Source organism: Cricetulus griseus, chromosome 9 (genome assembly GCF_003668045.3).
Source record: "Cricetulus griseus strain 17A/GY chromosome 9, alternate assembly CriGri-PICRH-1.0, whole genome shotgun sequence".
NCBI classification, from domain to species: domain Eukaryota; kingdom Metazoa; phylum Chordata; class Mammalia; order Rodentia; family Cricetidae; genus Cricetulus; species Cricetulus griseus.
Genome location: NC_048602.1, coordinates 26,675,868 through 26,696,250, shown reverse-complemented (window position 1 = coordinate 26,696,250; position 20,383 = coordinate 26,675,868). Strand labels below are relative to the sequence as shown.

Below are 20,383 nucleotides of genomic sequence, written 5' to 3'. Positions count from 1 at the left end.
CAGATCATAAACCTTTCTCCGTTGCTACCTTCTTTTAGATACCCAGAACTCTGGGTTTAAAAAGGTAGTTTCTAGACATAAATTTTCCATCCAGCATGTTCACCATAGCACAGAAGTCACCCACTGACAACTTGTTTTCCTTTCCAGATCTGGTTTAAGAACCAATGTGCTAAGTACAAAAGGATGAATCCCCAGAATGTTAAAGAAGGACTACAAGAGTCATCCGGACATGCTAAAGCTGTTTCTCCATCAAACAATTCCCATGGTAACTTATCTGCCCTTGCCTCTGCCAATCTAGAGTTCATGTCTCCAAAACTTCAACTGTGGGCTCCGCTCCCCACATCAACCCCAGCAGGGAAGCTTTATATATAGTTCATAGACTATTGTGTGCTGTGTGATTCCAATTTCCTGACTTCTTCAATTCTTCTTTGTTCCTTCACGTGCAGTTAAGGAACCAGAGGTCCAGATATTCTTGGGATCATCCCAAGAACATCTAGAAATGCATTGTTTCAAGGAGAAACCAGCTCAGTGCATCAGAACAAGTAGTCAATTTCATATCAATGGTCCAACCACTGGTGTTTCTGTGTGATCAGGCCTATCAGATGTCAGCTATATTCCTGAAGCCATCACCACTAATACCTCCCAGCACTTTTCCCATCTTGATAAGTCTTCTTGGAAATTTTGGGAATGGCACTGGTTGGATAAGCCCCAGCTACAGTAACTTCTGGATCATTTCCATCTAGAAAAGACACAGACCTAGTCTAAGCAGTAGGTTTCAAGACAAAACAGACTCAGCTGCAGTGATAAATCCAGTCCCAGCCAAATCTCTAGTACCCCTCATCCATTGTGGATTCAGCTGCAGCTCAAACTCCACCCAATGAGAAGCTTGCAGGCACGGCCCCAGTCCTACATGGAGATGGAGCTCAAAGCACACCCGAATTCCAAGAAATTTTCTGGGTTTATGGCCTCTACAAAACAAGACCTCACTAGATAATTGTTGTCTCCCAAGTTTGTTGTTTTCTGACTTAGCCAATGGTAAACATCTCTAGATTATTTTTAGGAAAAATTTGGTCCTTAGGAAGATACTAGTATACAGATAAGTGGTGCAATTGCAAAAAAAGGTGGTCCAGGATATTTATCTATAAGGAGTAATCGTGTGGTGTTGCCTCCTTAGCACTGAAGACACTCAGGTGATATCCTGGTTTTGGTTCATGTTTCTGAATGTAGCAGCTTCCAACTTGCTGCACATAATTATTGCCTTTTTTCATAAACCCAGAATCAGGCATTGTTAACAATAGGCCTTCAATGCTCCTCGTTATGTAGGCTAAGGGAGAAAGCTCTTGGATTTCAAGGACCAGCAGTTAAGTAGCTGGGATCAGGTGGTTCTTCTCCTGATCATATTGCCTTGAGTTCTACCTGGTCCTAAAGTGTGGTCATCCATATCGGTTAGTTTTGTGCCACTCAGAACTGGGGTTTTACAGCTTGTTTCAATGCTAAATCTTTTCCCGAGTGGCTCTTTTTGTGTATTGTATATTTTAGTTTTTGAATTTTATTAATCACAGACATGCGCAAATCAATTCAATTCTTTGTTTTATATATGTGTAAATACTCATTGAGCTGGACACTCCATGCCTTATTCAAAAAGGTTGAGGGGAAAAGACACACTTTCTTGTGTGTACAGATTTCAGATGAAGGGAGGCATTGTACTGCTTTAGTGAACTGGCTGCAATAGCTTCTTTTTGGGTCCAAGATATGTACCCAGGCATAAATTCCCTTATTGCTGAGACCTTATGACCAAATAGATGGTTGTTTGGTTGTCTTAAATTTTAAGAGTCAGAATTGTATCATGAGAGAAGACTTCTCATGATTTTTCTATGTGACACTCTTCCTGGGGAGATGTGAACAAATGTTTCCCCCCTGCAGGGAGGGAGAGATGACCACAGTGCAAATGTCACCAAAGCATAGCTTGATTTGGCAATGATTTCTCTTGAAATTACTTACAGAAACATGAGTGAATGGTTTTATTACAAACACTGACAACACAAGGTATAACATTGGCCACGACAGGAACACAGCTTCTGTGTGCTGACTCTTAGGAAAGTTCTACAAGCTTTCACCTCAATGATGCTGGTCTTTTCTTCATCACTCCTAATTTCTCAACCGCAGCTGACTATCATGGATCATCCTAGCAAAGCAAGTGTTTCGTGTTAGTGCTCTGCTGTTTCGTTAATCACAACTGGTGCTTCAGGATACTCTAATCAGAAAAACAGTATCTTCATTCCAAATAACACATAGTCCAAATCACATCTTTAAACTTCCCTCTTGAACTTCACAAACCATGCCTCCATCTTCCTCATTGCTCTCATCATCCTTACCCTCCCCGCGGTCACAAAACTGGTTATAGAAATCTCAACACTCAATGCATTTCTAATCCAAAGTTCCAAAATCCTTCCACAATCTTCTCCCTAACATGGTCATGTCGGTCATAGCAATGCCCACATTCCTGGTACCAACTTGTCTTGGTTAAAGTCTCTATAGCAAGGATTAAATTTAATGTCCAAAGCCATTTTGGGATGAGAGTGTTCATTTGGCTTATGTTTCCATATCACTGTTCACCCTCAAAGGAAGTCAGGGTAGGATTTCAAACAGGGTAGGAACAAGGAGGGAGGAGCTGATATAGAGACCACCAGTGGATGCTGCATATGGACTTTCTCCTCAAGGCTTGTTCAGCCTGCTTTTTTTTTCTTTCTTTACTTTTGTTTGGTATTTCAAGATAGTTTTGCCTGTGTGACCCTGGATATCCTAGAACTTTCTCTGTAGACCAAGCTGTCCTAAAACTCAGAGATCCTAATGCCTCAGACATTGTACCTTCTCAATACTAAGATTTAAAACATGGGCCAATTCTACCTGGTTCATCTTGCTTTCTTACAAAAAGTAGGACCGCCAGCCCAGGTGTGGTATAACTCAGAATGGGCTCAGCCCTCTCTCATCAATCACTAATTAAGAAAATGCCCTTCACCTTGTGTCAGCTTGATATGAAAGTATTCAGCACAGAGGATATAAAAGCTGGTGGATCAAAGGCAGAGCCAGGCGGATCTCTATGAATTTGTGGCCATCTGAGTGTGCAAAGCAAGTTCTAGGCCAGTCCAGAGCTGGTATAAAGAGAAACCCCATCTGGAACACCTTACAAAAGAAAGAGGGTCTACAAGGAACCTCGATGGAGAAGACACGTACCGGCCAGGCCCTTGGAATAAGACTTCAGTTTCCAGTAGTGTACTCGGCAAGTTGGGAGAACCTGCTGCTATCCAGAGTGAGTGGCCACTAAATCTCCTATGGAGATGGTGAGGGTGATGGGATAACATGGCCTTTCCTGCCTCAGGGGGCCTTCACTCCCTGGTTAGATATAGAGGGAACTAGGGGACCGAGAGAGGACCTGGGACTTGTAAATCCTGAGTTTGGTTCCTTCCCACAGCTAGCCTCCAGGTTTCCAAAGGCCTCAAGAGCCTGCAAGTAACCCAGACGCGACAGTACACCCAGAGACCCAATGTAATCACGCCTCCAGGTGCATCCAGGCCCTACAAGGAACCTATGTCGCTGGTGCACTCTGTCACACCAATGCAGCCAAATATTGGGATGCATCCAGTTCCCCGACAATGGCTTGATCTCCAATCATTGGGAACCAGTAAAATGGAAGCAGGTCTTCTTCCATCCTCAGGTCCTCAAGGGAGCCCGGCTGGCCATGGTTTCCCAGGTTCTCTATTTTCTTCAAACTCTCAGTGGCTGTATGTTTTCCCAAATTGCTCTGAAGTGCCTGCACAGGGAATGCTTCATATATGCACAAAGGATTTGGGAGCCTGGGTAGCAGATCATGTAGGTCTTTCTCTTGTCCCTCTCTTCCTAAGCGGGAATAGCCACTATTCCATCAGCTCCCAGTCTCTAAACCCTGCATAGTTAACCATAATCCGCACACCCAGTGCTGCTATGCTGCTTTGGGCAGCTAAGGACAGTTGTGCAGTTGTGAAATATTTGCATCCAAGGCTGGAGCTCACATTCTATTCAATTCAGGTACACCCTGGGTCTATTCCATGGGATCTCATGGGCAAAGTTAACAGTTCTCCCAGTGAATCCATATCTGAAAGTTAACAGTTCTCCCAGTGAATCCTACTGAATTTCTACTGAAGTTTTCTTGTTCCCAGGTATGTCAGCACACACTCATCCTCTCCTCATCTCTCCTCTTTGACATCAGGATTCCTAGCACTATCTGCATGTGTGTGTGTGAGCAGTGTCAGGCAAAGCCAGTCCTTCTATTCATCATCTAGACCTTGTAGGCTAGGCTGGGCATAAAAGTCTTTCTCTGACATCTTTTTCTCATTCTCCATCCAGGTCTGGTTCAGGAACAAATGGGCAAAACACAATCTGTAAAGTCCCCCAAAAGGTGCGGCCTGAAAAGCACAGATATCCTGGAGCTGGTGTTGGTTCTGACCAGACCTGAGACTACTTATCTATCACTGTGTCTGCTATGTTCTTTTGGGTTTTGGTGAAACATTGTATAGATGTCTGCTAAGCTTATTTATTGGAAAATCTTTTCCCAACTCTGAGGTGGTATCTGTCTTTAAGGTTGAAGTCTGTTTCTTGTATGCAGCAAAAGGATGGATCCTGTTCTGTAGAGAAAGAGGAACACTCCTCCATTGCTGTTGGGAGTGCAAACTTGTACAACCATGTTGAAAAACAGTATGATGGTTTCTTAGGAAAATCAGAATCAGTCTACCTCAAGATTCAGCAATTCCTCTCTTAGGCATATACCCAAAGAATGCACATTCATACAATAAGGACTTATGTCCAACCATGTTCATAGTAGCATTGTTTGTAAAAGGCAGAACATGGAATCAATCTATATGCCCCTCAGCTGAAGAATGCAATGAGAAAATGTGGTACATTTACACAATGGAGTACTACTCAGCATAAAAGCTCAATGAAATCTTGAAACTTGCAGGCAAAGGGATAGAACTAGTTGAAACAATCCTAAGTGAGGTAACCCAGTCACAGAAAGACAAACATGGTATGTATTCACTCTTATATGGATATTAGACATAGAGCAAAGGTTTAGCAAAGTACATTCCATACCACCAGAGAAGCAAGGAAACAAGGAGGACCATGAAAGTGTCACCCATGGTCCTGCAGGGAAGCTGAAAATACAAGAGTTCCTGAGCAAATTGGGACATGGGGAGAGTGGGTATGGAGGTAGGATAATGAATGAGGAGAGGGGAGGAGAGGGATGAGAACATGAGGGCTGAGGAAGATTGTGTGGGGAGAGGAATAGAGCAGAGCAAGGAGAGAGACATCAGTAGAGGAGCCACTGTAGGTTTAAAGAGAAATCTGGCACTAGGGAATTGTACAGAGATCCGCAAGAATGACCCCAACTAGGAACCTAATCAATAGGGGAGAGAATAACTTGAATGCCCTTTCCCTATCATGAGAATGATGACTGCTCTGAATGCCATGCTAGAACCTTCATCCATTAGCTGATGGAAGGAGAAGCAGAGATCCACAGGTAAGCACAGAGCCCAAGTCCTGGAATCCAGTTTCAGAGAGGGAGGAGTGACCAACTAAAGGGTCTAGATCATGCTGGGAAAACCCGCAGAAACATCTGACCTGAGAAAGTAGGAACCCATGCACCCCAGTCTGGGGAAACAACATAGGACCAAACCAGGCCCCCTGAACAGGAGTGTCAGCTAGGAGCACTGGGCAGTCTATGGGGCCTTTGGCAGTGAAAGCAGGATGTATCCCTATTGCACGAATGGATTTGGGAGCCCATTTCCCATGGAGCGATACTCTCTTAGCCTGGTAAACAGGGGACCACTAAGGTCCTGCCCCAAATGACTTGATAGATTTTGATGATCCCTCATCGAAGGCCTCACCCTCCCTGGGCAGTAAATGGGGAATGTGATTAGGGGGCTCCACAGGGAGCCTGGGAGGATAGAGAGAGTGATCTGGAATTGATATGTAAAATAAGATCATTTCTAATTTTTAAAATATTTTTATTGATTTGTTAAGTATTTTTTTATAGATTTATATATTATGTATACAACATTCTGCTTCCTTGTATATTATATCTGCATACCAGAAGGTACCAGATCTCATAAGGGACGGTTGTGAGCCACCATGTGGTTGCTGGGAATTGAACTCAAGACCTCTGGAAGAGTTGTCGGTGCTCTTGCTCAATGGCACAACACTTGTCTGTATTTTTTTCAAAGTGTAAATAATTTATTCAGAAAGGCCTCACTTGGCACCAGACTAAAAAAGGAGGTCCCTCCCCTGAGACTTAGATGCACCTCTAAGTCTTTGAGGGTTCAGCAGAGGACCCCATCCTTGACGACATCTCTGTGTCATCCCTGGGATTCCTGTGGTGTCAGGGTCAGGGTCCACCAGGCTCCCAGGGGCACCTTGCTCTGGCCCCACCTTGCTTTCTGGGTCTAATGGCCCATTCTCATCGTTTTGGGCTTCAGGGCTCTCTGAAGTCGTAGGAAGTGGGGCATGGGCCTGCAGGTCAGTGTGATAGTTACTGGCTCCTCAGTCACCCTCAGCCCTCTTCTCCATCTTTCTCCGTTTTCTTGTCTCATACGCCACACTGGTCCCATGGGTAACAGGGCAGGCCTGGTTAGCCTCCCTGGGTTTATGGCTGACAGAGCAGAGGGCACACCCCTCAAGGTTGAGGGCAGTTTTTTCTACATCTGACGCCCCTGGGACCTGCTCCTGCCTCTTCTCCTCTGCTCCCTCTTCTTGCTCTCTTTGGAGCTCAGTGACTCAGTCTCATTCCCCTGGGCCTCATCCAGAGCTCCTGATTCCTGGGGCTTCGTGCTCAGCAATGAGGGATCCTCAGCTTTTCCACTGCTCCCACTCAGGTCCCTTCCAGATTTTGTGTATGTATTCTGGACACACTTATTCTACCACCCGCATGAGGAAATAGGAGGGCAACATGTGCGTGTTTCCATTTCCCTTCTATCCTGGCTGGCCGGAAAACCCAGGTTAGGTTCCCGTGTTTGGAGGGTAATCCGTTGTAGCTATGTCATCACCCAGGACCAACATCTTCCAATTATTTTTGTATTCTCACAAAATTGGCCCCACCATTTTGTAGTATCTCAGAGGGTAGAATTTGACATGGGGTTTCTGTAGCTCAGACAGTTCTCAAACTCATTGTATGACTTCTGGTTACTATGAAATTCTGATCCACCTGCCTCTCACACACACTGAGTATTGAGACCTATAAACAGTGAGTTTGCCTTTAGCAAGGTCTTCAGCTGCTTCATTTGTCCAAATTGGATATGTATTCGCCTTCTGGTTTGAAAAGTGTGTATAAGGTGAAATTTTATCCTGATTCTTTGACACCACCACCCAGAGTACTCCTAGTATCTTAAAGCATTGATTTGCAATGCAAAGTAGTAAGATACACTTTAAATTTTACTCAAAGACCATTTTATTTAATGAAAAATGGTGAGTGGTAAAAAGTTAGGTGTGAAAATTCACAGTAACACAGGCATTTAACAAATCAAAAATCTCAGAGCCCAGGAAACAGGAAACATATTGGCAGAACATGGGTCACAGACAGGGACAAGTTAGAAAAACACTATATACCTATTTTGTATATTTCAAAAATTGAGCCAATTTAGTTGGAAAAAGAAATCCCTGAGCCAGGGAGCAATAGCACACACCTTTAATCCTTATGTGGAATTTCTTTCTCATTGTTGTTCAAACGTTACATGCTAGAATCACCACACTCAGGTGACAAAAGCAAGCTGTTCACAGAAAATTCCATGCTAGTCTTGGCAACAAAGGGCTCTCTGAAGTCGTAGGAAGTGGGGCATGGGCCTGCATGTCAGTGTGATAGTTACTGGCTACTCAATCACCCTCAGCCCTCTTCTCCATCTTCCTCTGTTTTCTTGTCTCATCAGCCACTCTGGCCCCATGGGTAACAGGGCAGGCCTGGTCAGCCTCCCTGGGTTTTTGGCTGACACAGCTGAGGGCACACACCTCAAGGTTGAGGGCAGTGTTTTTTACATCTGACGCCCCTGGGACCTGCTCCTGCCTCTTCTCCTCCTCTTCCTCTTCTTGCTCTCTTTGGAGCTCAGTGACTCAGTCTCATCCCCCTGGGCCTCATCCAGGGCTCCTGATTCCTGGGGCTTTGTGCTCAGCAATGAGGGATCCTCAGCTTTTCCACTGCTCCCACTCAGGTCCCTTCCAGATCCATAGGTCTGACCCTGGGTGCCAGCCTCTTGGAAGGGCTTCCCGGAGCCTTCATCCTTATCTGCCTGTCCTAGTACCATCAGTGGCCGTGGTTTACCATGAGGTCTGAACCTCTGCAGCTTGTCACGGGGCCCCCAGACAAACTGGCAGCGAGGTCTGAAGTGCTCCCATGCAAAGTACACAAGCTCCCGGCGCTGGTGTCTGCAACGAATGGCGAACATGAAGTAGTCCAGGACACTCTGACGCACGCTGGGCAGTTGGTGCTGTACCAGTGTCTCCTCCAGGAAGAAGCGGACCAGCGGTGCCTGGTAGTGCTCTAAGCCCAGCTCTCCCAGCGACTTGAGGATGCGTGTAATGCGCAGGTTGTTGTGCCTGTGACTGTTGAGGTTCTGGAAGCGTGGCTGGAAGTTCTGTGCACGGCAGACAGCACCGGTGTCCCGGTCCTCAAGTTGGATCCCATAGAAGCCCAGCATGAGTTCATAGGCCCGGACCAGACGCTCTTTGACCTCCTGGGAGCTTTTAAATGCCTCCACCTCCTTGAGTGTGAGGGGCTTGGCATGCTGGTTCACTCCTGGTTCCCTCAGAGGAAACAGCCACTGGATATAGGAGTGATTCTCTTCAAGGACGAAATAGTTGTCTTTCCAGTTGTGAAGAATTTCCTCAATGTAGAGACCATTTGGCTGGAAGCAGATCTCATTTTTGTAGAAGCGCAGGTTAGTCATGTCGCCGTTGCAGTCTTGATCTGCCAGATCCGGGTAGTGGTGCCGATACCTTCGCATGTCCTGCATAGCTCGCCAGTTTCGGTACCAGGTCTTCCTGGACTGGAACACACCTGGCCGTGGCTCCTTTGCATTGCTGTGCTTGCTGCCCTTGTCCTCATGGCCTTTTTCATCTGCCTGGCCGTCTTCACAGCCTTCCTTGCTCTCGTCCTCCCAGGTGGAATCGTAGTCCGGGTCATCCATTCTCAAGAGGCAGGACCGGCTTTCCATGGAAAGGAAAGGGGAAGAGGAGTACTTGTCTGTAAAAATGGAAAACACGTTGAAAGCCTGTTAGTAACATGTCTACACTGTGTATGCATTTGGACAGTACCTTCCAAAAGACATTTGTGGAAGTAAGAAAACAAATGTGTGGACCATGGAAATTAATTAAACTCAGTTTCTCAGGCTTAGTGAAAAAGGCTTTGACTCTGCCATCTCCTAATCTTCAGAGCCCTTGATTCTAAGGGTTCTGTCTGGAGGAAGAGCAGAGACTGACACCAGGTTTCTGTATCATCAGCCGGTCTCAAACTCATTGAATGACTAAGGATAACCATGAATTTCTGATCCCCTATCTCACACATCCTGACGTAAGAGACCCAGATCCCTTGAGTGTACATTTTTCATCCCTTTCAGAAGTAAATGAGTACCTCTTGTTGACATTGTGTCTTAAAAGGATAATTATGTTGCATTCTTTCTGGCCATTTTATCCCCCTTCTTCCACCACTTGGAAGACCCTAGTCCTATGTCTGCTCTTCTTATAATCCTGGGACAGGAGAGTAACTCTGTTTTGAAGTTGTGCCCAATTGTTTCTCTATTGAAATCTTTGTAAGCCACATTGGTAATCAGTGTTGCAGTTTCTCAGGAAAATGAGAATCAATGTATCTCAAGAGGCAACAATTACACTCTTAAGCACAAACTCAAAGGATGCACCACAAGGACATCTGTTCACCTATGTTCATAGCAGCATTGTTTGCAATAGCCAGAGCCTGGAAGCAACCTAGATGCCCCCAAATGAAGAACTGATAAGGAAAATGAGGGACGTTTACACAAGGGAGCCCTACTTCATTTTAGAAAACAGTGACGCTGTGAAATTCACAGGCACATGGATGGAACTGGAAGAAACCATACTGAGCCAGGCAACCCAGACACAGAAAGACAAACTGCTATGTACTCACTCATAAGTGGATATTACATTTAAGCCAAATGGTAACCAGCACTCAGCCCTTAACCCCAGAGTAGCCAGAAAACAAGGAAGACCCTAAGAGAGACATACAGGGATTGCTTGGCAACCAGAAAAGAACAAGATATCCTAAGTAAATTGGGAACATAGGGGGAGAAGGAGGGAGGAGGAGGTGGAGAAGGAGAACAGAGGGATCAGGAAGGTCAAGTTAGAATTACAACAGAGAAGGAGAGCAAGGAAAGAGATACCTTAAGAGAGGGAGTCATTATGGGCTTAACAAGAAACCTGGAACTAGGGAAATTTGCAGGAATCCACAAGGATGACCTCAACTAAGAATCTAAGCAACTGTGGAGAGGCTATCCTAAATGCCCTCCCCCTATACTGAGATTGATGACTACCTCAATGCCACCATAGAGACTTCATCCAGTAGCTGATGAAAGCAGAATCAGATATCTACATCCATGCACTGAGCCTCACTCCTGGATCCCACTTGTAGAGAGAGAGGTATGATGAGCAAAGGGGTAAAGATCTTGCTCGGGAAACCCACACAAACAGCCATCCTGATGAAGTGGTTCCTCACAAACACCAGACTCACAGTTGACAAACTTGCATAAGACAGGACAAGGCCCCCTTAACATGAGTGTCAGTTGGGGAGCTTGGGCATTCCATAGCACCACTGGCATTTTAGCCAGTATTAATCCCTATTGCATGAATGGGATTTTGGAGCCTATTCCCTGTGGAGGGATACTCTCTCAGCCTACATGCATTAGGGAGGGCCTTGGTCCTGTCTAAAATAATGTGACTGACTTTTATGATCCTACAAGTGAGGCCTCACCCTCTATGAGGATTGGATGAGGTGTAGGATTGGGTGATATTCAGGATAATGGGGAAAACAGAGGAAAGGTAACTGGGTTCTGTAGGTAAAGTAAGATTTTAAATTAAATATAATACAGAATATAGAACAAATATAGAATAAAAATACAATATAAAAGAAGGCCACTTATAAAATAATGAGTGTTACAGACTAGCCAAGACTACTCGGAGAAACCCTGTCTCATAAAACAGACAATAAAAGTAAATAAGTTTTAACTGGCTGGGTGTGTTGCTACATGCCTTCAATCCCAGCAATCAGGAGGCAGAGGCAGGCAGAGATCTAGAAGGTCATGCACAACTGATGGGGAATGTACTGTGTATGTTTATCTTAGTGATTGTTAAATAAAATACTATTTGGCCAATGAGACAGGAAGTTAGACAGGACTAGGAGTCAAAGAGGATTCTGGGAAATGTAGTAGAGAAGTGATCCAGGCAGGAAGTGACATAGCAAGGAGACTCATATTTAGGAAGGAAACAGGAAGTGTTCGCCCTTTTTCCTGTTTGCCTGCTCCAGCTGCACAATGTGATCCACCCACAAGGAGGGACGCCAATAAGGCATCTGATAAGATAAGTCTTATAAAATATATAGATGTATGATAATTGAGACTGAGCTATCAGATGAGAATCCTAGTCATTGGCCAAGCAGCATTCAACCTAAACAAGTTTCTGTGTATTAGGCGGGCGGCTGGCCTAAACCTCACACATGGCGATGGGGCCCAGGCAGCTTTTGGCAGAAAGATTTATCCTAACACACAACCTAAATTACATAGTACCAGTACACCCAGGACTATATAGAGTGTCCTGTCCTCAAAAAACCAAACAAGCAAAATGCAACAACTTTAGCCATCAGATCAATGAGAATTAAAATTACCTAGAGATATTTTTCTTACTCAGAAATGCCAACATAAATAAAACCAACAACAGATCATGTTGCTGAAGGTGTTGGGGGGAAAAGTGTTTGAGAGAAAAAATGGTACAGCCATCTCACCCACACAGTCTAACCAGAAGCCGGAGTCACCAACTTACCCTGGATATCAGCAGGCTCTCCCGTCTTGTCCAGAACACTGCTGGTACTGGAATATCTGTTCCCAGGACCCGGCCTTAAATTCTTTTCATTCCAGGTCCCTCCCACATCCTCCACCCTTTATTCCATCTCCTCCTACAGATCCTCCCACTGTAGGGTCCCACACACTCTACTGCCCCACCCTAGGAAGGATTAGCATAATTGAACAACAACAGCTCATAGTGGTGAAGATATATGGGAGGAATGGATCAACTTTTACACTGATTTGGGAGTTCAAAGTGGTAGAGCCATGCCACCACTGCAATCTACCCAGAAGCCTTACAGGCAACTTACCCTGGCTATCAGCAGGCCCTATCGTCTTCTCCAGATCACTGCTGCTGTTTGTAGCTCCAGTCCAAGTGCCTGGCCTTAAATATATTTTCTATCCAGGCCCCTCCCAGTCCTCCACCTTTTTCCCATAATTCCAAGAGACCCTCCCACTAAATCCTTAACTGGCCTTGAACTTTCTTTGTATGTGATGATGACCTATATCAGTTGGAATTCACAAGGAGCCGAATGGCCCACCACACAAGCAATTAGATGCTGAGGAGATCCCAAACTATCCAATTAACAATACCTCAGCCATTTGAATTTTGTTGTTTGCTAAGGCAAATTATCAATTTATAGCTCACACAGTGCCATGGTTTGCAGATGTTTTGATGAGCCTCTGACAAGATAACATTAAAACAATGAGTCTGTGTTTTTTTTTTGTTAGTTTTCAATTTTTTTTTGCATTGAGTTTTCTTCTTCATATGTAATCTCGTTGAATGCAAACTTGAAGCAATGTCACCTCCACGTGCTAAGAAGTGACTCTTCCCCAGGATGCATTTTAGCAGCTTTGCTATGAATTAATATATATTGGAAAAGTTATGAAGGTTTTCAAACTGGGTTTGGTGGCACACACCTTTAATCGCAGACTTTGGAGGCCAAGGCAGGTGGATCTCTGAGAGATTGAGGCAAGCCTGGTGTTCAAAGAGAGTCCCAGAATAGTCATGGACGTTACACAGAGAAAGCCTGTGTGAAGAAACCAAAACAAAATTAGGAACTGAGCTGGGCATTGGTGGCACACGCCTTTAATCCCAGCACTCAGTAGGCAGAGGCAGGCAGAGGTCTGTGATTTCCAGGCCAGCTTGGTCTCCAGAGAGAGTGCCAGGGTAGGCTCCAAAGCTACACAGAGAAACCCTGTCTCGAAAAACCAAAAAAAAAATAATTAGGAATTGATCTAATCATCCATGGTAATGCAAGAATTTCACTGACTCACATAACCATCTCTCTGCCCCAAAGAATGCAATCTTAGAGACTGCAAAATCTACGCCCAGTATTTGTTTGTTTTTCATGACAATGTTTTTCTGTTTAGCTTTGGAGCTTGTCCTGGTACTCACTCTGTAGACCTGTTAGGCCTTGAACTCATTTAGATCCATATCCCTCTTTGATCTAAGTTCTAGGGTTAAAGGTGTGTCCCACCACCACCCAGCCTACTCCCAACATTTCAAAGTGTTGATGTTGTGCAATTCAAAGTAGTAAGATACAGTTTAAATTTTACTCAAAGACCATTTTATTCAATGAAAAATGATGAGTGGTGAAAAGCTAGTTATGAACACTTCACCATTACACAGGCATTTAGCAATTCTGCAATCTCAGAGCTCAGGAAGCTGGAAACACATTGCCAGAAATTGGGGCAAAGCCAGGGCTGCATTAGAAAAACACTGTATAATTATTTTGTGTATGTCAAAATTTGACCCAGGTTAGTTGGAAAAAGAAAATCCTGAGCCATGCTGCAATAGCATACACCTTTTATCCCAGCACTCAGGAGGCAGAGGCAGGGAGATCTCAGTCAGTTCAAAGCCACCCTAGTCTACCTAGAGTGTTCATCAATAGAGAAACCCTTTCCAAACTACAAAAAGAAAAATGAAAGTAAGTGAAAGCAAAGAGAAAGGAAAATACCATGATGCATCTTTTCTTTTTAATTTTTTCTCTCAAGTGCATCCTCACTGCAGGGCACCTCCCTTTTCTCCTCCTTTTACCTTCTCCCCACCTCACCTCAATGCCTGAGTAATTCCTCATCTACCTACCTGCAGAAAATACCTGGCTTGCCATGATAACAACCAAACCATGAGGGTGTTGGTGGTGCACACCTTTAATCCCAGCACTCAGGAGGCAGAGGCAGGCCGATCTCTCTGAGTACAAGACCAGCCTGGTCTTCAAGAGCTAGTTCCAGGACAGTCTCCAAAGCCTCAGAGAAACCCTGCCTCAAAAAAAAAACAACCCCCCCAAACCAATCAAACCATGCATTACAAAATTCAATGAGATTAGCCACAAACCCTCTTATCAAGGCAGGATATGTTGGGCACAGAAGTGGGGTCCATCTTTGGGAGATGCACCTCACAGTGCCACTCACAGGATGCAAGTTTGATGCAAAAGCAAAAGGATTTCATTCCAAGGCTTTGGGGTCTTTCTCTGAGAATAGATCGACCCCCTGGTTTTTTTTTTAAACTAGCTCATTTAAATTTATTTTCTGTGCATTGGTCTGAAGGTGTTAGATCTCCTGGAACTGGAGTCATAGACAGTTGTAAGCTGCCATGTGGGTGCTGGGAATTGAACCTGGGTCCTCTGGAAGAACAGCCAGTGCTATTAAGCACTGAGCCATCTCTCCAGCCCCTGTTTTTAAGGCAAGCAGTTTTTATATTTTCCTGGCTGCTAGGCAAGAGTATGACAGCATATTGATTGGTTATAACATACAGGAACCATTTACTGATTGGTTGGGAATTGAACTTACAATTTTGCCCATGAGGTTTTGGAGTGTTATTTTTGGTTTTTCCATCTGCAAGGCCATGGAACAGCCAGTGGTTTTCGAGGAACAGAGTGAGCCAAAATTATTAATATGTTTTAAAAACATGGGTGGTTATGACTCTCTGGAAAATGGTCACTCACAAAAATTTTTAGAAGCCAGACAGTTATTACAGTTATTGGGAATAACAACACTCCTTAGAGACTAAGTGGTTGAGAAACCAGTCATCATGACCAAATAATTCATATGTTCCCTTTTCCAGAAGTATGTGTTTGGACAGGGTGATTTCAATTTCATATTGGTGGATACCATGCCGGGTTTAAGTTGGAGGGTCCCTCATTCCCCTCTTTTCCTTATGGCATATGACTTAATCTTAATATTATTGTGAGGATTAGCTAACCACAGGTTGGTCCTGGTGTTTTAACATCATTATCTGTCCTGTACTGATTCGATCTCTTATAGTGTCCAGAAGGCGATTCAAAATGCGAGGTCCAAAAGTAAGCAAGAGCATAAGAATACTTATGGTTCCAAGAATAATAGAGATTCAAGTGAAAGACTTTAGTCCACAAAGACAAAAAGTCCCCACAGGCCTTGGCAAACTACAAGGAAGTTGGCCCCAACCCTGGGCACATTCTATGGTTTAGACAGGGGCAATCCCCAAGGCCCTCTTTGGGTCACACCTGGCTGGCCAACAGACAATCAAGGACTTTCCAGAGTACATTCTGTGGTTTTTCCTTTGAGAAGACCAGGTCAAACCTGGGTGACCTCGTTAATATAAAATCATACTTTGTAAACAATCACTTTGTAATCAATCACTTTGTACCCCATGCATGTATGCTGATTTGGGTATAAAATCCCTATAAAAAGAGCGTATAACCCTCACTAGGTGTGCAGCTTTCCCAGTATTGCTGACACCTGAATGCACATTCGTTCTCTTACTTTTGCAGCTCTTGGTCTGGTGTCTGAGTCTCAGGGGATCCTTGGGATCCTGTGCCCCTTAGGGGTCTGTCATCTTTCAATTGATGGAAAAGGGCTGTTTAAGTCTCTGACCTGTCTGTCTATGACTCTTTTCATTCATGATACCACCAACACCCAGATCCAATTCATGGGCAACAACCTTGGGCCTCCCTCTGTTCCCCCAGGTTACTGGATGTGCTGAGATCCAATTTGCCAGGAATTCTCTGTCAGAATTTCTCATCAACGCACAGTCCTGATGTTATCTACTCTGCTTGCACATGGTCCATTCAATGCATGGGTATAAGTCCACAGCAAGTGATATATTTTTGAGAGAGAATGAACTGCTCTCAGTCTACACCTGTGACCCCCCAGCTTTCTTCCCACAGGTTTATCCACTTCCACCTGCAATGATATGGAAGTTACCAATGACCTTTGAATTGTTCTAGAAATCTGTGTGAGGTCAGACCTCAGTTTAGTGGGTCAACTCCCAGGAAATTTTCTTGCTTTCAGAGAGTAATAAGATTAATGACAATCACTGCCTGAAAGTCTGAGGCACACACCTTTAATCCCAGCAATCCGAAGGCACAGGCAGGCAGATCTCTGTGAGTATGAGGCCAGCCTGGTCTAAGAGAGCTAGTTCAAGGACAGGGTCCAAAGCTACACAGATAATCCCTGTCTAAAGAAATCAAAATTTATTGACAATCTCTTCTTGGCCTTTTGGTAAAGATCAAGTGTAGTATGGGTTCTTATCAGTTTGAAAATAACTACAGTAATGAATTATTGAAAAATTAACAAAGAGGTGCTTAGTGAGGTAGTGACATAACTCTTTTCCTTTTTTTGGGAAATCCTGGCATAAATCCCCAATGCTAGGTGAAATATAAACAGAGGGTAAAATACACTAATTCACAATATTTTATCACAATCAATACATTAAAAAAGAAGCATTCATGGTGGGGTGGCACATACATTTGGTCCCAGGATGGGGGAGGCAGAGGCAAATGTATCTCTGTGAGTGTGAGGCCATCAAGGACTACAGAGTAATTCCAGGATGGCCACGACTACACAGAAACTCTGTGTGTGTTTACATATTTTTATTTTGTGTTCGTGTTCTGGACACACTTATTCTACCACCCACATGGGGAAATAGGAGGGTAACATGTGCGTGTTTCCATTTCCCTTCTATCCTGGCTAGCCGGAAAACACAGGTTAGGTTCCCATGTTTGGACGGTAATCCTGTAGTAGCTATGTCATCACCCAGAACCAACATCTTCCAATGATTTTTGTATTCTCACAAAATTTGCCCCACCATTTTGTAGTATCTCAGAGGGTAGAATTTGACATGGGGTTTCTGTAGCTCAGACAGTTCTCACACTCATTGTATGACTTCTGGTTACTATGAAATTCTGATGCACCTGCCTCACACACCCACTGAGTATTGAGACCTATAAACATTGAGTTTGCCTTCACCAAGGTCTTCAGCTGCTTCATTTGTCCAAATTGGATATGTGTTCGCCTTCTGGTTTGAAAAGTGTGTACAAGGTGAAATTTTATCCTGATTCTTTGGCATTAGCAAATGCACTAGTCATGCACCTGCTCTTGATATAAGCTTGGGAGAAAGGACTGCAATATTGTTGTGAAAGATATGATCAATCTTCTAATTATATTTTTCACTTCCTTTTTGTTCCAAAAAGAGTTTCTCTTAGTAGCCACAGCTATCCTGTGACTCATTTTGTAGACCAAACTGAACTATGAGATGTTCTTGTATCTGCCTACCAAGTGCTGGGATTGAAGGCATGTCCCACAATTGCTCCATAGGTTTTTTTTAGCGTGGGGTCTCAGGTATGCTTAACTGCCCTTGAACTTTCTTTTAATCTGATGATGATCTGGAGGACTGGGAATCACCACGAGCAAGGTCCACCACACAAGGGATTTGATGCTAAGGAGATCTCAATCTGCCAACTGGATTAAACCTCATCTATCTGATATTTGTTGTTTGCTAAGGCAAATTATCAGTTTATAGCTCACACAGTGCTGTGATTCACAGTTGTTTTGATGAGTATCTGACAAGCTAACATTCAAACTGTGAGCCTGGATTTGTTATGTTTCTATTTTTCTGCATCAAGTTTTTTCTTCCTATGGAATCTCATTGAATGCAGACCTGAAGTAAATGTGACCTCCAGGCACTGAGAAGTGAGTGTTTCCCATGATGCAGCATTTTAGGGGCTTTCCTGTGAATCATTGTATATTAGGAATGTTATAAAAGTATTCAAACTGGGTTTGGTGGCCCACGGCTTTAATCCCAGCACCATGGAGGCAAATGTAGGTGAATCTCTGAGAGTTTGAAGCAAGCCTGGTGTTCTAAGTGAGTCTCAGAATAGCCCAGGCTATTACACAGAGAAAGCCCTAGTCAAGAAAACAATAAAAAAAGTTAGGAATTGAACTTCCCTTCCATGGCAAAGCAAGAATTTCACTGACTCACTGAACCATGTTTCCTGAGCACAGAATGCTATCTTAGAGACTGCAATCTCTACTCCCAATATTTTTATTTTATTTTGTTTTGTTTTTCATGACAGGGTTTCTCTGTTTAGGTGTGGAACTGAAAGACCCCAGACCCCTAAGGACCTCAGGATCCCGAGGAGCCCCCAAGACTCAGAAACCAGACCAAGAGCTGCAAAAGCAAGAGGGTTTATTGAACGAATTTGCATTCGGGTGTCAGCAATATCAGGGAAGCTGCACAACCCAGCAAGGGTTACAGGCTCCTTATAAAGGAAAAAACTGCAGATCAGCATACAGGCAAGGGGCATAAGTGATTACAAAGTATGATCTCATGTTAGAGTGGTCACCCAGGAGGGACCTGCTTTTCTACAAAGGAAAAACCTTAGAAAGTACCCTGTAAAGTCCTTGATTGTCTGTTGGCCAGCCAGGTGTGACCCAAAGAGGATTGTCTTGGCAATTGTTCCCGTCTAAACCATAGGATGTGCCCGGGGTTGGGGTCACTTCCTTGTAATGGCCAAGGCCTGTGGGAACCTTTTCTCTCTGTGAATTAAAACCTTTTAAAATTCTCTCAGCAAACTGAAATATTTCCGAACTTGTCCTGGCACTACTCTTAGACCAGATAGGATTTGAACTCTTATAGATCCACTTCCCTCTGCCTTACAAGTTCTGGGATTAAAGGTGTGTGCCACCACCACCCAGAGTACTCCTAGTATCCTAAAGCGTTGATGATTTGCAATGCAAAGTAGTAAGATGCACTTTAAATTTTACTCAAAGACCATTTTATTTAATGAAAAATGGTAAGTGGTAAAAAGTTAGGTATGAAGACTTCACAGTAACACAGGCATTTAACAAATCTGAAATCTCAGAGCCCAGGAAGCAGGAAACATATTGCCAGAACTTGGGTCACAGACAGGGATACGTTAGAAAAACACTGTATACCTATTTTGTATATTTCAAAAATTGACCCAATTTAGGTGGAATAAGAAATCCCTGAGCCAGGGAGCAATAGCACACACCTTTAATCCTTATGTGGAATTTCTTGCTAATTGTTGTTCAAACTCTGTTACAAGCTAGAATCACCACACTCACTTGACAAAAGCAAGCTGCTCACAGAAAATTCCATGCTAGTCTTGGCAACAAAGATTTAGTCCCAATGTCAAAAACTATAGTTTATGTGAGTGCCCTGGTGGTATGTGCCTATAACCTCTATATTCTGGGAGGAGGAGGAAGAGTGTTAGGAGTTTGATACAGCCCCACTATCTAAAAGATATAATAAATCTTCAGGCATGACACACTTAAATTGGAAGGTGCGCAAACTCTAAAGTTTGACTGAGCATCTGAATTCATAAACCAGCACCAGGATGTGACTGAAGGGGCCAGACCCTCACTCAGCCGCCTGCTTTAACAGCCATGGCAGGCTACAGAAAAGACATGTAAGCCTCTGTCTCAGGACATAAAGAAACTCCAGATTCCCTGGCCTCCTTGAGCCTAGGGACAATCCTGAACACAAAGAAACTCCAGACCCTGTCTCGGCCTCCTAGATACTGGGTTCCTAGGAACAGTTTGGCCATAAAAGAAACTGCAGGGGAGATCAAAACCTCCCCTGTAGTCTCCAGGATACATTTCTGAAAACTATTGGTGTCTACGAACCACAGACCACCTGTGAGTAATAAGAAAAAGCCCTAAAAATCATAGAATGGACTCTTCCTTCCCCCTCGTCCCCCCTGACCTGTCATGAGCCCTACTCCTGGCTAAGGTCCCCATCACCCCAGGATCTCTCTGGGCCTTTACCTCCTAGAGTGGACCCTCCCAGGCAGGAAGGACCTCTCCATCACCACCTCTCTTAACACTACCCCCAACTACAACCCTACCTATCACATATCCTTTCTGCTCCCCAGGAAGGATGTGGCCTTCATATGGGGTCATCAGAGTCTATCATATCCTTTGGGATAGGGCCTAGGCCCACCCCCATGTGTCTTTGCTCAAGAAGTATCCCTCTATGTGGAATAGGCTCCCCAAATCCACTC

The 20,383-nt window shown here is 44.1% G+C and overlaps 1 protein-coding gene and 1 pseudogene across 1 annotated transcript; one reads left to right on the top strand and one right to left on the bottom strand.

Moving 5' to 3' along the window:
* Positions 1-7,797: 7,797 nt before the first annotated feature.
* Positions 7,798-12,133, bottom strand: LOC113837352 (opioid growth factor receptor-like). Its single transcript, XM_035449191.1, is given in 3 exon segments — positions 7,798-8,096; positions 8,099-9,259; positions 12,079-12,133. Coding segments are annotated over 2 exon segments (1,431 nt in total). The 5' UTR covers positions 9,231-9,259; positions 12,079-12,133.
* A 4,428-nt stretch (positions 12,134-16,561) lies between these two features.
* LOC113837353 lies at positions 16,562-16,689 on the top strand (annotated as a pseudogene).
* Positions 16,690-20,383: the final 3,694 nt, after the last annotated feature.